The following is a 14179-nucleotide window of genomic DNA, read 5'->3' on the forward strand; positions in this document are numbered from 1 at the left end:
ATACTTTTCTGGTAAAATTTATAGAAGAAATGATATTCTAACTCTAGGCATAACATTTAGCAGATGCTTTTCTCCAAAGCAACTTACAATGTCAAGCTACTTACACTTACTGACCCATTTATACAGCTGGGCAGCTTTACTGGAGCAATTTAGGGTAAGTACCTTGCTCAAGGGTACTACAGCTGGAGGTGGGATTCAAACCTGCAACCTTTGGATCCATAGGCAGCAGCTCTAATCCCCAGATTCAGAAATCTCTCACAATTTACTGAGATTTGGTTTTTGCTGGTTCAAACACACAATAATATATGACATTATAATAATATGTGACATTAATGTGCAGTGTCCTCATAATTCGTTAATTACAGGCGTACAGGTGTAGAGCATTTCCCAGATCATGCATGGCTTCAGTAGCATGGTGGCAGAACAATGACTAAGCAAAATCCTGATGGGAAACTTAAAAATGTCTCTTCAGCACATAGCAATGGAAATTCAAACATTAAGCATTCTTTCAAAGACATAACTTTCCAATTTAATGATAACTCAGCATAAAGTAAACATCAAAGGTAGACAGTATGACTTTATGTTGAATCAACACTCAATTAAAAATACACACTTTGGGTAAGATGTGTAAAATTTTTACCCCAGTGCAAAATCAGCATCTATTTCATGAAAGAAAAAAATAATTAAATTAAAATGCTTTAAAAAAGAGTTGCATAGAATTTCTAAGAAAAGGTGAGAGAAATTAAAATGTAGGGATTTTTCTGACATCATTACCTTCTGTTGCATTGAAGCAGCTGAAAAACTTAAAGGTCCAGTTCTTCCATAAAAAGGATCAGCAAAATGCCAATCAGCACAACATGTCCCAGATAGCTAATAACGTATTAAATCGCTCTTACAAATAGTATCGTAAAATCGGAATTTTTCCCACATTTAATTTTGTGCGCAATACTGAATTGGTGGCATTCAATATAAACGTAATGATGCAAAAGGCAACACATTATAGTAATTGAAGTGGAATTAAAAGTCTGCTTAAGGGAAAACTGAGGACTAACATCTGATTATAAACTCTACTTTTATTGTACTTTTAGAGAGAAATATAACTTTCCTGTCACTGTAGACCTGCTCAATCAGAACGTAATCCGACTCTCCCCCATTGCAGTCAAACATTGATTGTCTGCAGAGCATGTGTCTAAAGGAGGATATTGTGTCAGCAAATTCCAGCCCAATTTTTTGTATGAAAAATTAATATAAGTTCAGTTTTCCAAAGACTCCATAGTAGGTAACATAGAACACTGCAGATCATGCAGCTGTCTTTTACCTTAGTGTTCCCTATGATACATTTGTTTTATTTAGTTACATAATGAATATTGTCAGGTATTAATGGATTTCAGGAGATGTGTTGGACGTAGTACAGCTTTTGAATTGTGATTCTTTACGAACTGTTAGGTGACACATCGCTGACATGAATTTTGCTTTTATGTCCTACTCAACCATTCGCGCCTGCGTTATACCAACGTCTAGAGTGCTGTCCTTGCTTTTCTGATCCACTGTATGGATGAAGATCAGTCAATTTGAAGTATTGCCTCTATAACTCAGTAAACTGGGTTCATGCAACCCAATGTGTTTTTCAGCCCGTCCTGTGCTGAAATCAGTCATTTTAATTAAGCTACTATTTTTATTGTGTAGTTAATGAACCTCGACCGTAAAAAATAAGAAATTGTGAAACAAAGCCTCTGCCTTTTTTCTTAGACATTTTTTCCCATTGAAGCGTTGAAGTACCCCATACGAAAGGGACTTCTTTGATGTTCATTGTAAAAGTCAATTGAAGTAAAAGAGAAAGGGTGTAATACTAGACTTTGTACACTTTGTCCTGAGGTGTTTGTTGTTCTGTTTGCTTCTCTGTGTTCTTGTCCTCACTACTTGGGGGATCATAATTCTGATACCTCTTGAGCTTTACAGAGTCACCGAGGTCTTCAGAGATCTTCAACTGAGAGGGCAGCACCTCCGAAGAGGCGTACCTCTTGGTCTCATCCACATAGCCCTGGTTGACATACAGTTGGGGCTGTTTCACATTGTGAGTGTCATACTTCTTGACGCGTAGAGACCCCAGGCTGGGTAACGGCTCCTTTTCAGGGGTGTAGCGACTACAGAACACACAGAAAGTAGGAAGAACCTCAGATTACTATCTTCTGGAGCACTTCCAGCAAAGGAAAGAAAGTATGGAAGATGCAAGATATACCTACAGGCGGTCCCCAATTTACGATGGTTCGACTTATGATTTCTCAACTTTACGATGGTGAGCTGGCAATAGACATTCAATAGGAACCGTACTTTATATTTTGAATTTTGATTCTTGCCAGGGCAAGCGATATGCGGAGCGATACTCTCTCACGATGCTGGGCAGCGGCAGCGATCAGCATCTCCCAGTCGGTCACGCAGAGGTGTGTATTAAGTGTATTAAATGTATTTTCAACTTACGATATTTTCGACTTACGATGGGTTTCACGGAACATAACCCCATCGTAAGTCGGGGACCACCTGTACAACAATCGTAAAAAAGGAACACATCAACCAGAAGCTGGTGCCCAGATGTGCGAAGAGTAAGAACAAGGGAACAATGGAGGCGTGACTATGGCCTACCAGGCGTAAATCGATAAACCAATCAGGAGCAACAACAGCAAAGCGAGGAAGACACTCAAGATGCTTGTGATGACTATCATTCCACCAGACCGCCGCTTCATGCTGTCATCAATAGTTGCTGGGTTTGACACTGGAAAAAGTAACAGAGGGTAACGCATAACATGCTTCGCTCCTGATTTACAGTATATATTCATGAAACAATTTCAGATGGAGAGTCTTACAAGAATAAAGAATGACTTCTCCAGACCAGTTGGTCTCCATAAGAAGGGCTTGAGTTGCCGAGTTAAACAGGAGATACTTGAACCTGAAATTGCAGCAGAAGGAAAGTTTTGTTCAGAAGATCCAATCACCAACTTATTATTACATTCATCTATCTGACACTTTTTTCAAAACATCTTAAAATGTTTTGTCCGTTTATACAGCTGTTCTTTTTTTTTACTTGAGCGACTTAAGGTAAGCATTTTGCTCAAGGGTGGGATAACAGGAGATGTGATTCAAACCTACAGCCTCTACGTTCAGAGGCAGTACCTCTATGCACTATACCACACACTGCCCTACTTCTGAAAGACTCTTCAGTATACCGTGTTATATACCAATCATTTTACATTCATTCACAGCTGGAACATGAAAGGTCTTAATACAGACCGTAAACTGCCATCATCTGTCAAACGTCAATGAAACCGGTGAGCACGTACCTCACAGTGGAGCCGGTGGGCAACGCCCCGTTGCAGTTAGGGGTCGAACAATTACCATCTGCCCCAGCTCTGAAAAACATGACCCCAGGAGGTACCACGCATGGATAGTTCGAAAGAGGGCCTACTTTAGTCAGGTAGTAGTTCTTTGGGTTGCTTCCTGTGAAGGCCGTTGGATATGGGGACAAGCTGAGAATAGACGCCTTTGTTTTGTCTGCGTCGAAATTATTGACCCCTGTTTATGGAGGGAAACACTTTATTGTTTCAAATGACAGTCTTCAGTTAACGTTCGTCTCTTTACAACTCATACTCATTTGAAGATTTTGAGGCGTTTTGTCATGTAGTCAGGAAATACAGTATATCGATGCTGGGGAAATAGCTGGAGTTGAGTTATTAGAATTATTAGAAATCATTAAAACAAACTGACGCCAAGAGAATGATCTGGAACAAAACACTATAAAGCAGCTACACAACTTTCAAGATTATATTTCCTTTCAGAAAGATTATTTAAGTTCCGCTATATCTGACAAATTTTCGTTGCAGTTGCATCCATGCCGCTACAAGCAAATTAAATAACGTTGGCAACGTAGCGTATTTCTAGAACTGCTTAAGTGCTTCTGTATGTGATCGCCGCACAGAAAACACATCGTACCTGAGTCTACAGCAGGAACGAGATACACATCACACAAGAAGTTGCACAGCGATGGAGCGCTATTGAAGTAACACCGTGGGAGCTGCAACACAACGGTGTTGGCTGTAACTCTTCCAGCCATTTTGTAGGAGGATACCTCGGGAGAGTAATTCACCTCTGTAACTGTTTGGAAACAACGAGAAATCAAAAGACAATTGATGCGAGATGTTTCACGACACACCCTTTGGAATACCTGCCCCATCTGCTGCTGGGTAACATAGCCACCTGCTGCAGACACCTGTTGTCTCTGGAGCTCATGTTGCCCAATCCCTGCTCTTAACCGAAGGGAGCCAGTTGTGTGCGTGTGACGGTCTTTTATGTAAACGCGTTTCAGGTCGAGACAGGTGCACGGCAGTCAAGTATAGTCATGTCAGGAAGGAATGAATGAGCAAAAACGTCAGAAGCACAGACACAACCCATCCTCACCCATGTTTTTAAAATAGCGGGCAGCGCCAGTCAAAGGAGCATAAAGAGCCTGGGCACAGAGCGGGTATGGCAGCGAAGGCCTGCCGTTGACGCACGCAGGCAGAAACATACCAGCATGGGAAAGGATGGAAGAAACCAAAGAATTTACATGAGTCGGAACCTAGATTTAGCACAGATGGCAATCCACATTATTTTTTTTAAATATTGCAATAACTGGGCAGTGCATCAAAACATTATATATAAAGGTTTTATATATATATATATATATATATATATATATATATATATATAGACACACACACACATGTATATGACCTTATATAAATAAATATTTAAAAAAAAAAAAACAGAAGAAAATCAAAACAGTGGATCATAGATTGTTAGGAAAGTACACATTTCCAGTACTAGAGGGACATATCTTGCATAGATGCAGATAAATGAAGATTCATTCCCAAATTTAGATTTGGTAAGAAAGTATGGAAAACGCTGCGCTATCTTCTGTCATGTCATCGTGATCTTGAATAGTTTTCCTTCCGAGTACAAAAATGCATGTCACAAAATATCACTACCATATCACAAAATTAACGTAGCTGCTGTGATTTAAGCTACCGGAAAACTTTCTCACTGTCACACTGCACTATAGTATTTGGTTCGTAATTATAAACATTTAAGTGTTTTAAGAACTCCCAGCAGAAAAGGGTGCAAAAGTAGATTGACAATGAGAGGCTTGAGGGTCAATCAGTGGTGCCGAGTGCTTCTGAGTTAATATAATAAATATTTAATGCAAAGGACTGAAAAACATCACATGCATCAAAAATGCAGAACTATGTCGAAAGGTTTGCATTTCAGAATTTTGCTTGCCTTGCATGTCCCAGCTACACGTAAGTTAGATTAGAGTCACACTCTTTGGGATTTTGCACCGAGCCATGCCGGACAGGATGAGAGGAAGGATGACGGTTACGGTACTCACTCTGTGAGGCCGCGATGCACACGCTCACGATGAAGATCACACAGCTCACTGTGTGTGGAGTGTGTGGAGCCATGGGGGGCCACCGTACCTATGGTGCGATTCTCCCCCTCAAAAAGTGTCCTGGTCCTGTAAAGATGCAGGGCCCCAGCTCGCAGAAACATCAGACTGAAGGTGAAGTCTGAAGCTGGTGGTTTTTAAAAAAAAAAAAAAAATCAGCCACCACCCATCCCATAACAACCTGGAGAGAATGTATCCAGTAAAGGGTGGGAAGAGCCAACGGCGGGTGTGAATAACAGGCCGGGAAACTCGTTCCGGATTTGCACAGATGACTTTCATGTGGGGGAAAAAGAAAAAAAAAGCCTATTGTTCCTCTGCGAGCTGAGCGATGTGCAACTTCTGCTGTGTTTCATGGAAATGAGATGAGTTAAAATGAATGAAAAGCAACTGAAATCGGAAAGGGTGCCATTTAGGAAATTATTGTTGAAATTAGATGGTGTTATATGGTCACACCTATGAAATATTGCAGTCCGGTTTTTCGGGGCACTGCTTCTGTGACCCACAGTTGATCAATCGATATCAACCTGAGGTGTCAAATATGCTAAGAAAATAAACAACAGCATGGTTTATACAGTTTCTCAGAAATATAAAAAGGAAATCTGTCTTTATGAGTAAACGTGCTACGGCACATTCTGAGAAACTGTTATAGGAAAATCTGCTCATGTTAAGGCAAGTCAAATGTTTTAATCACAAAGAGGAAGAACTGGTTTTCTTCAGGGACTCATAACAGCATGAAAAAGGTGTTTTTATTTCAGAAGAGAGTTATCATTAAAAAAATAATAAAATATAAAATGATCCACTGGTATTGATTCTCAAGTGGAAAATAAAATATGATAAACAGTAAGAAATGTGTGATGCCTTATTTTGGTGGTGGCACACAAACACAGAATGAATATAATAATGTGCTATTTTGGAATAACCTCATCAGAGACAGACAAATAAGCAAAATCAATATTTGGAAACATACATGTTTATATTGTGGTACAAACACAGGGAAAGAAAAAGGGGTTTTGCATTGTTGTACCAGGAATTGATGGAGTAATGGGTAAAAAGTGCTTAAAGCATCAACATTTAAATGAGTATGAAGAGACTGCAAACCATCAGAGTACAATTTACCTGCTTTTAATTAGGCAAGTTCAGTCTAAGAGTTGGTAGTAGTGACCCCAGTTAATTATACCGGTGCCACATTAGTTGTTTTATAAGGCACATTTTTTAAAAAAAAAAAAAAATCAAGGCTGGTTCACAATTTCTTTTAATTAATGCTTGATCCGCACCTACACCAAGCGGGGTGACTCACTGGCCAACCAGTTATTTCTCTAAAATGAATAGGTGACAGGCTGATAAAAAACTAGCACACCCTGTGGCTCCTTACTTAAGTCCAAGGTTGGCCAACCCTGGCATCAATGAGAAAGAAGAAAACTCCCCAGAAATAGGCTCTCTACAGATAATACAAATAAGGGTGGGTAAAACTGCCACCTCAGAGTGCCTGGGTGGTGTGTGAGAATGTAGCTTCAATCCCTGCACAATCTGTGTGGAATGTGCATGTTGTCTGCGTGGGTTTAATCAGGGTGCTCTGGTTTTCTCCCATAGTCCAAAGACATGCAGTTCAGGTGGACTGGTGACGTTAAATTACCTGTACTGTGAATGAGGGAGAGCGACTGTGTCTGTGTGAGTGGCTGCCCCTTGATGGACTGATGTGCTGTCTAGGGTGTGCCCCCCTTCAGCCTTGCACCCAGTACCTCCAGGATAGGCTCCAGGGTCACCTTGATCCTGCTAAGATACCTGAAATCTCGAACCAACTGGTCGTACCTCCCAAGCTCAGTGAACACATTTCTCAGGATTTCACACATCCTCACATCACATCATCTAAAACCGCTTGTTCCATACGGGGTCGTGGGGAGCCGGAGACTAACCCGGCAACACAGGGCGTGGGGCTGGAGGGGGAGGGGACACATCTAGGACGGGACGCCAGTCCATTGCAAGGCACCCCAAGCGGGACTCAAACCCCAGGCCCACCGGAGAGCAGGACCCGGACCACTCCACTGCGCCACCGCACCCCCCTCTTGTCACACTGATTTTTTTTTTTTTTTTTTTTTTAAATGGAGAAGACAACAAAAGTACACAAAAAAAGTAAATACTGGCCTATATATGAGATATTAGACTTCACATATGGATCTATATATTATTAGAAGTTAACTGATGTTCAGGACAAGTGTTTTTTTTACTTTTACTCATTAAGGGTACACATCTCTCCAGTGATTTACAATGGTAAGACACCTACAATTAGTTACCCATTTAAACAGTTGGGTATTTATTTCCTGAAGGGTACGCATCTTGCTCAGAAACAACAGAAACCAAACACTTATTCTTGGGTGCAAATAATTTTGTCCATGCCTTTTTCTCTACACAGAAATGCTAGGTGCCAAACTTTTTTCATTAAAAATTTAAATTAATTCAATTGATTTTACTATGACAACAAAACTACTGAAATGAGGAATACTTTGTTTATTTTTAAGAGATGTGGTTAAAACTGGGTGTCAGTAACTTTGACTACAATTTTGATATACAGGAATATTGATGTGATTTTTCTTTTTGTGGTGCAGAATACCATTTTGAGAAAAGCTGGTCCAAATGAAGCTGACATGGTTTACAACTGTACACATGACCCACTTTCTTTCTGCCAAGCCATTCAGTTAAGCACCTCTTATATGGGTAGAACAGCAGGATGCCTCCTGTGTGTTCTTGATAAGGAAATAGCTTTCAGAGAGACATCTGTGACCAAACAACTTGAGATTCTGACAAATGTCTATGTCAGCTTTGGAGCAATAGAGCAGAATATATCAGAAACTGCTCAATACATTCAACAATCACTTGCCACATTGATGATCACACTGGCTACAATTGTCACAGGACTCCAGCAGCACAGTGGTTAGAACTGCTTCCTTACACTGAAAGGACCCAGGTTTAAGTCCTGCCTTCTGCTACCATACCCTTGAGCAAGGTATTTACCCTAAACTGCTCCAGGAAAAAAAATACCCACTTGTATAAATGGGTATTTAATCACTGAGGTTTAATCCTTGGATTTTGATGTGTTTAAATGATTGTGTTTCCTCAATAAAACAACAGATTTCAGTTAGTTCAGAATAGTGTTTGAGTATAATATCCCAAACAATTTGAGATCACTGGTTATCCATGCAAAATCCCTCATAAGCTCTGGTAGAATTTGGGGTGACACAATCAAGTGTTAACATACATCTACACACAGCAATTTTGGTGGTGGGGGGGGGAAATAGTACAACTTCTGGAAATTCTGGCCAGAAACTCAAGTTATGGAACACTTTAGAATTTGTCCCTTGCTGCCCTAGAGAACATTACCCTTCACCTTGTCAGCATAAACAGGATCGTGACAAATGGCAGAAATAACAAAATGTACAGCATAAATAACATTCTCTGTTGTATACAAGTATCACATAACAACACAGGTAGAACCCCAAAGCTGCCAATTTCATGTCATAAACCACTAAAGCAAAATCTGGGCTGTTGGCAGTAAATCCAGATAAAATGAACACTAAGAAATTTAACACTGAGAAATTTAATATCACATTTGCTTATAATTTATTAATTTAGCTGAGTCTCTCCTCCAATGCAACTTAAATACTGAATTAGAAATTATTTACCCATTTATACAGCTGGGTAAATTTTGCTGGATCAATTTAAAGTACCTTGATCAATGTTACGAAGGCAGAAGGTGGGATTCAAAGCAGGGTCTTGTGCAAAGCAGCAGCTCTAACCACAACACCATCTGATGCCTCTTGTACTGTTTACGACATGAACTTCATGGCAGCGAAACCCAGCTCATACATCTAAAAGACAGAAGCAGTCATTTGGAAATCAGTCACACTCCTATAGCACCCAAGGCATATTGAGAACAGGATAGTATACTTTACAAAACCATATTTCAGGCATCTGGAAGAGCCCCATCATGACAGCACATTTTAATGCTTCCTGTAAGATGGGTGTATTTCAACTGCTGAGCTTTGAAAATGACTTTCAGATGCAAGTGTAGAAGATAAGAGTATTTATTAACCATATGGAGCATGACACCCATACCTCAGAATGTCAGGGAACAGCAGGATTCCTAACTGCCTACAGCAGAAATGTAGTTATGAGTTCCATGCATTCGGCATCTTCGGGGCTCCTTCCTCAAATTCCTTCCACAGCAGAGTCAATGATTATAGTTTTCCCAAAGCATTAATATTCACACAATCTAAATTCCAGTGTGAAACTATGGAAAACATAACTAGAAAATAACAACTGAAACAGTGGAAGCTACAACTATGGATTTTAACTCAACCGGATACAGAAGAGTGTAAGACCTGCACAAATAATTAAATATTGCTGTTAACTGTGCTGCATAAAGGTTAAAGAGCTCTGCTTCTTTGCCATGTTTTCCTCAATCACTGAAAACCGATACCCTCAAGCTTATTAAAAATAAACATTTATGCAAATGAAAAGAGGACGGGGATCCAAAAATTCATGTTAAAACATAATGTTTACAGTCTAAAAAGGCATGTTCAAAGTGCAGGAATACTGAAAATTAAGCAGATTTCAAGACAATTTATCATGAAAGAAATGCCTCCTTCACCCAACCAATGCAACTGAAACTTTATGCAACAGAAATGATGTCCAAGTCCAACCAAATGGGGCCTTAAGCTGCATCCAAAAACATGCTGCAGATCTTTCCTTCGTAACAATCCTTGTAAGTGGGAAAATTCTGGACAACTGCGCGGGTCACAGAGTTGGGGGTCACCTCCTCCCCATCACAAAGCTAGGAACTTCAGCATCATCTTCAGCTTGTTGCTCCTCCTGGTCACTGCTAGAAGACTCCTCCTCAGATTCTATGAAAAATTACACAAAAATAAAAACTTTCAAACAGACAAAAACACTATAAATGTTTAGACAGCACAGGTGAACTGAGATCTTCAACTCCACGTGAAATGATTCATACAACTTAAAAAAAAATAATGCACAAGTTATATGCTATTACACACCCTACTCCATCAAGTAAGAGGAACAATCAATCAGTGTATTAACTGGTAGTCACTTTATTTTTATTTTACACACACAGTAAACTGAACAAAATCAAAATAGGAATAATGCATTTTAATATAATAGTTATTCCTTGTGCAAGCTATGCTTTACCTTTGACTTTATTCTGTTCCTGTTTGGCTTTCTTGGCCATCTGCTTCTTCTGCTTGAGCTTTTCCCTAAAACAAGAATGTTAGACTTTACACCAGGACTTTTAATCAAAAGTCACAACCAATTTTGGGTTCCACACATATCTTGCAAACTTAAACTTCTCTGAGGCACAACCACTTTGATCAATCCCTGTTTTTTGCTCCATTGTAAAGCCTTTGATTTGTACTGCATCCTGTTCATGTAGTATTTTTTGTCTTTCCACTCATTAGATTTCTGGGGAATGTGCAGAGCATCTCATGCTATTGAAAACTTTTAAGAATTTTAAACAGTTTCAGACACTAAATACATTAAATACCATGTCTACTATGATCAAATGTAACACTTACTATTCATTAGCAGACTGAGAAAGTGAAAGTTGAACAAGGAAACACCAGCTGCCCTAAGAGTGAGAGCACTGCTCTCTCTAGTGGCTCATATGCTAACAGCAGCTACATAACGGGTAAACGGCACCTGATGTGGACATGCACTTTTACCCTCATACCTTTTCCATCAATTTTTATGGATGGAGGAAGGGAGTTTGGTCATAATACTTTATTACTATTATGACTGAAAGCGTGTGTGTGTACTATTATGACAGCAGAAATCTTGCTAAACGTAAATAAAATGTTTTAACAAATTAACTAATTTTATCAAAATAGTTTGTACAGTGTATTTAGTTCTGTATTAAAAAAAAAAAAAAAAACCTGAAACACTGAAATAAGTGGTAAAGAGAAAAATTATCAGTGATTTCAATGAGAGAGAGAGAGGAAGGTGATTCAAAAACTCTGACAATTTCTTTCAGTCCTGCATTTCCAAAAAAAAAATTTTATGTTCTGTATTGGGTTGTATGCATTGAACATCATTTGAAATATTTACATTAAGTGACTTCTTTTTAAACAATTTCAATTTGTTAGTTAACCAACCGCCTTCTCAGATTTGTTTAGAAAATTCTGGAAAACTATTACAGTGCAATAAAGGACTGTTCCATTCCAATATCTGGTCATCTGAGGCCCAGACACACTTCACATGACAAGTGCAGCACAACTCAAACTAGGGTTAACACAGATTTTACAATTAATATTTTCATCTATCATTTGAAGGTTTGCCTATGTATTCACCAATCCAGCAATTTCATAATGTATTTTGAGGAAATGTCTGAATAGAAGAAGCAATCGTTAAAGGTAGGGGAACAGGTTTCATTTGAGAAATGGCATAAGCAGCACCCATGAGGAACAGCAGCATCTTGCATGATTCACATGAAAAGTTGTGAAAAAAGGTTTTTTTATTTCCCCCATCTGCCACCTTTACCTCTTCTTTCTGCGTTTAGCTGTTCTTTCTTCAGCTATCTGTTGGTTTTGCTGAAGCTTCTCCTGGTAATCCTCATCCAATTTTTGCTATGAAAATAAGGGGAGAATCAAAAGCATCAGATGCTAACAGGGACTATAGAAACATTTTCGGTGAACAACTTATAATGCAGTAACCTAAAAGGAATCAGTGTTGATGACATACTTCTGAGTTGGTGACATATTTAAATATTTGGTCAGTCCCCTCAAGTACATAGAATTCTGGAGATTTATTAAGGTCCCACCTGCAGTCATTCAGTGGCATTACAAAACATGTGATTAACAAAGGTTTTCTAACAGGGTGTTTCAGTGTAATCACCCAACTGTCAAGGGCAAAATTACAGCTCTATAAAATCAAGCAAAGCTTTTTTTAATAAGAAGTTCAAGCACCATTCAAATATCTTTTTATGATTTAATGCAGGGGTGAAAAAAAACCTTCACTGAGGCTGACCAAAAGAACTGGATTGGTGGAGGTGGTGCAATCAGCCTTACTTGCCATAATGTTTGTTATTTAAAGTGAGTTTTGTAAAGTTTATCACATTCAAGTACTTTTTCACTTATTCGGTCCAGGAAGTCCTGTCTCTGATACTCGCGGCGGCGCAGGTGTCTGTACACATGGAACTCTCCGCTACCTGCTCCTGCACTGGACCCTAGAACACCAACATGTTAAGTAATTAAAAATGCCAACAAATAAATTTAGAAACAGAAAAGATGTGACACACAACGGTGGCATTCACTAAACGTAATGAGGGGACATAGTTCTGGATGGTCACTCATTTTCAGTGCAAAGCTGTCTTTTTGCTTTTATTATATTGTCAACAATGTAAAGTGAAGTTTGAATCCAGCACAATGAAGATTATTATACTAAAAGCTAAAAAAGGAACACTGCTGAATAATTTTTAGGGCTTTAAAAGACATACGATATATGTCTTTTGTTATTTTAATGCAGTTTTTAGCTTTCTGCAATCCATGTGCGTGAGCAGCTGCTGCTGTGTTGTCACGCGCGACCAAAAACAAGCGAGCGGTACTCACCCATGACGTCACGCACGAACTCCGGCGGCGCGCGCGGGTTCCACTCTTTGGGTTTTTCTGGAATGGGTGCGGGCTTGTCCTGCGGGTCAGGATTAATATTTGTTTTAATAAATGTTTTAAGGGCTTATCCTTGCAGCCAGGCATATATCAACAAACATCGGGATAAGAAGTAAGTCACTGAATAAACAACAAACGCAGCGGGCCACTATCGTGTGGCGACTGACAGAGAGAGAGTGAGTCAGAGTCAGTGCCGCCTGCAGTGAACTAGTAGGGTGTAAAATTGCGATGTGGTTCACCGGACGCTCACAGGGTTGCGCATCAGCCTCTCCAGTTTTAGTCGCTGCTCCTCCGCCGGGGTTTTGGCTATTATCAACGGCTGGGGCTCCTTCCCTGAGGATTTTCCCGGGCGCCCTCCCTCCTTCACAGCCGCCATGTTCAACAGCGCGTTCCAACCACGGGTCGCGCTTTACAAACGTCACAGGCAAACAAATCGGTCAAAGCCAACGAAACGTACCACGCAGCCGCCTCAGTTTGTATGAGCGCCACCGTCAGGTGTGGCGGACACAATGCAGGTCGGCGACCTGCCCGTCTACGCCATGCGCTCCATTATTCAATTCAAGTAAAAAAGTGTACTGTATAATTATAGTAAACATGAAAATCGCCCATGTGCTCAGTCTGCCTCAAAAAAATAACTCTTACACTATTGCACCAATATTGCTGTCAAGCACTGTATATATTTTCATTACATTTACTCATTTAGCTGATGCTTTTCTTCAAAGTGACTTACAATGTTAAGCTATTTACGCACTGATAGAGCTGCGCAATTTTACCGGAGTAATTTAGGATAAGTACACTGCTCAAGGGTACAACAGCAATAGTGAGATTCGCACCTACATCCTCTGGGTTCAAAGGTAGCAGTTCAAACCACTGTGCTGCTAGTTGTCCTTGGCTGATTTCTTTATTTTACATAAAACAGCTCCACTGCTTCAGTACTGCACCAAATATGCAATACTCGTATTCAAATATATATTTTTCAATATATACTTATACTAAAAATTTTTACAGTAAAGAAATAAGTAACATAAGTTGT

General features: G+C 39.6%; 2 protein-coding genes across 3 annotated transcripts; both read right to left on the reverse strand.

Annotated features, from left to right (window-relative positions):
- Nucleotides 1-640: 640 nt before the first annotated feature.
- On the reverse strand, nt 641-5669 carry LOC108928070 (uroplakin-3b-like). 2 transcript variants are annotated; one of them, XM_018741847.2, is made up of 6 exons: nt 5420-5669; nt 3985-4146; nt 3336-3567; nt 2862-2944; nt 2641-2770; nt 642-2144 (listed from the first exon to the last, which is right to left on the reverse strand). In XM_018741847.2, exons 1-6 carry the CDS (start codon nt 5490-5492, stop codon nt 1850-1852), a joined length of 975 nt encoding a protein of 324 aa, XP_018597363.1. In that variant the 5' UTR covers nt 5493-5669; the 3' UTR covers nt 642-1849. The 2 variants fall into 2 exon arrangements, with proteins under 2 accessions (XP_018597364.1, XP_018597363.1); XM_018741848.2 differs by lacking the exon at nt 3985-4146 and having other exon boundaries at nt 641-2144.
- A 3078-nt stretch (nt 5670-8747) lies between these two features.
- On the reverse strand, nt 8748-13540 carry prkrip1 (PRKR interacting protein 1). The gene is made up of 6 exons (XM_018741853.2): nt 13397-13540; nt 13090-13168; nt 12607-12707; nt 12023-12108; nt 10679-10743; nt 8748-10374 (listed from the first exon to the last, which is right to left on the reverse strand). Exons 1-6 carry the CDS (start codon nt 13520-13522, stop codon nt 10283-10285), a joined length of 549 nt encoding a protein of 182 aa, XP_018597369.1. The 5' UTR covers nt 13523-13540; the 3' UTR covers nt 8748-10282.
- Between the last annotated feature and the right edge of the window lie 639 nt (nt 13541-14179).

Source organism: Scleropages formosus, chromosome 25, assembly GCF_900964775.1.
Source record: "Scleropages formosus chromosome 25, fSclFor1.1, whole genome shotgun sequence".
In the NCBI taxonomy this organism is placed as follows: domain Eukaryota; kingdom Metazoa; phylum Chordata; class Actinopteri; order Osteoglossiformes; family Osteoglossidae; genus Scleropages; species Scleropages formosus.

What these genes read in the sequence shown, in the direction of transcription:
- prkrip1 (XM_018741853.2), bottom strand. Translation starts at nt 13,522, where the DNA reads ATGGCGGCTGTGAAGGAGGGAGGGCGCCCGGGAAAATCCTCAGGGAAG. An exon ending in TGGACCGAATAAGTGAAAAA is followed by an intron (nt 12,109 to 12,606) that starts GTACTTGAATGT and finishes TTATTTTCATAG; the next exon opens with CAAAAATTGGATGAGGATTA. An exon ending in GGAACAGAATAAAGTCAAAG is followed by an intron (nt 10,375 to 10,678) that starts GTAAAGCATAGC and finishes AATTTTTCATAG; the next exon opens with AATCTGAGGAGGAGTCTTCT.
- LOC108928070 (XM_018741847.2), bottom strand. Translation starts at nt 5,492, where the DNA reads ATGGCTCCACACACTCCACACACAGTGAGCTGTGTGATCTTCATCGTG. An exon ending in GTGCATCGCGGCCTCACAGA is followed by an intron (nt 4,147 to 5,419) that starts GTGAGTACCGTA and finishes GTTTCCAAACAG; the next exon opens with TTACAGAGGTGAATTACTCT. An exon ending in CCCACCGGCTCCACTGTGAG is followed by an intron (nt 2,945 to 3,335) that starts GTACGTGCTCAC and finishes CTGCAATTTCAG; the next exon opens with GTTCAAGTATCTCCTGTTTA.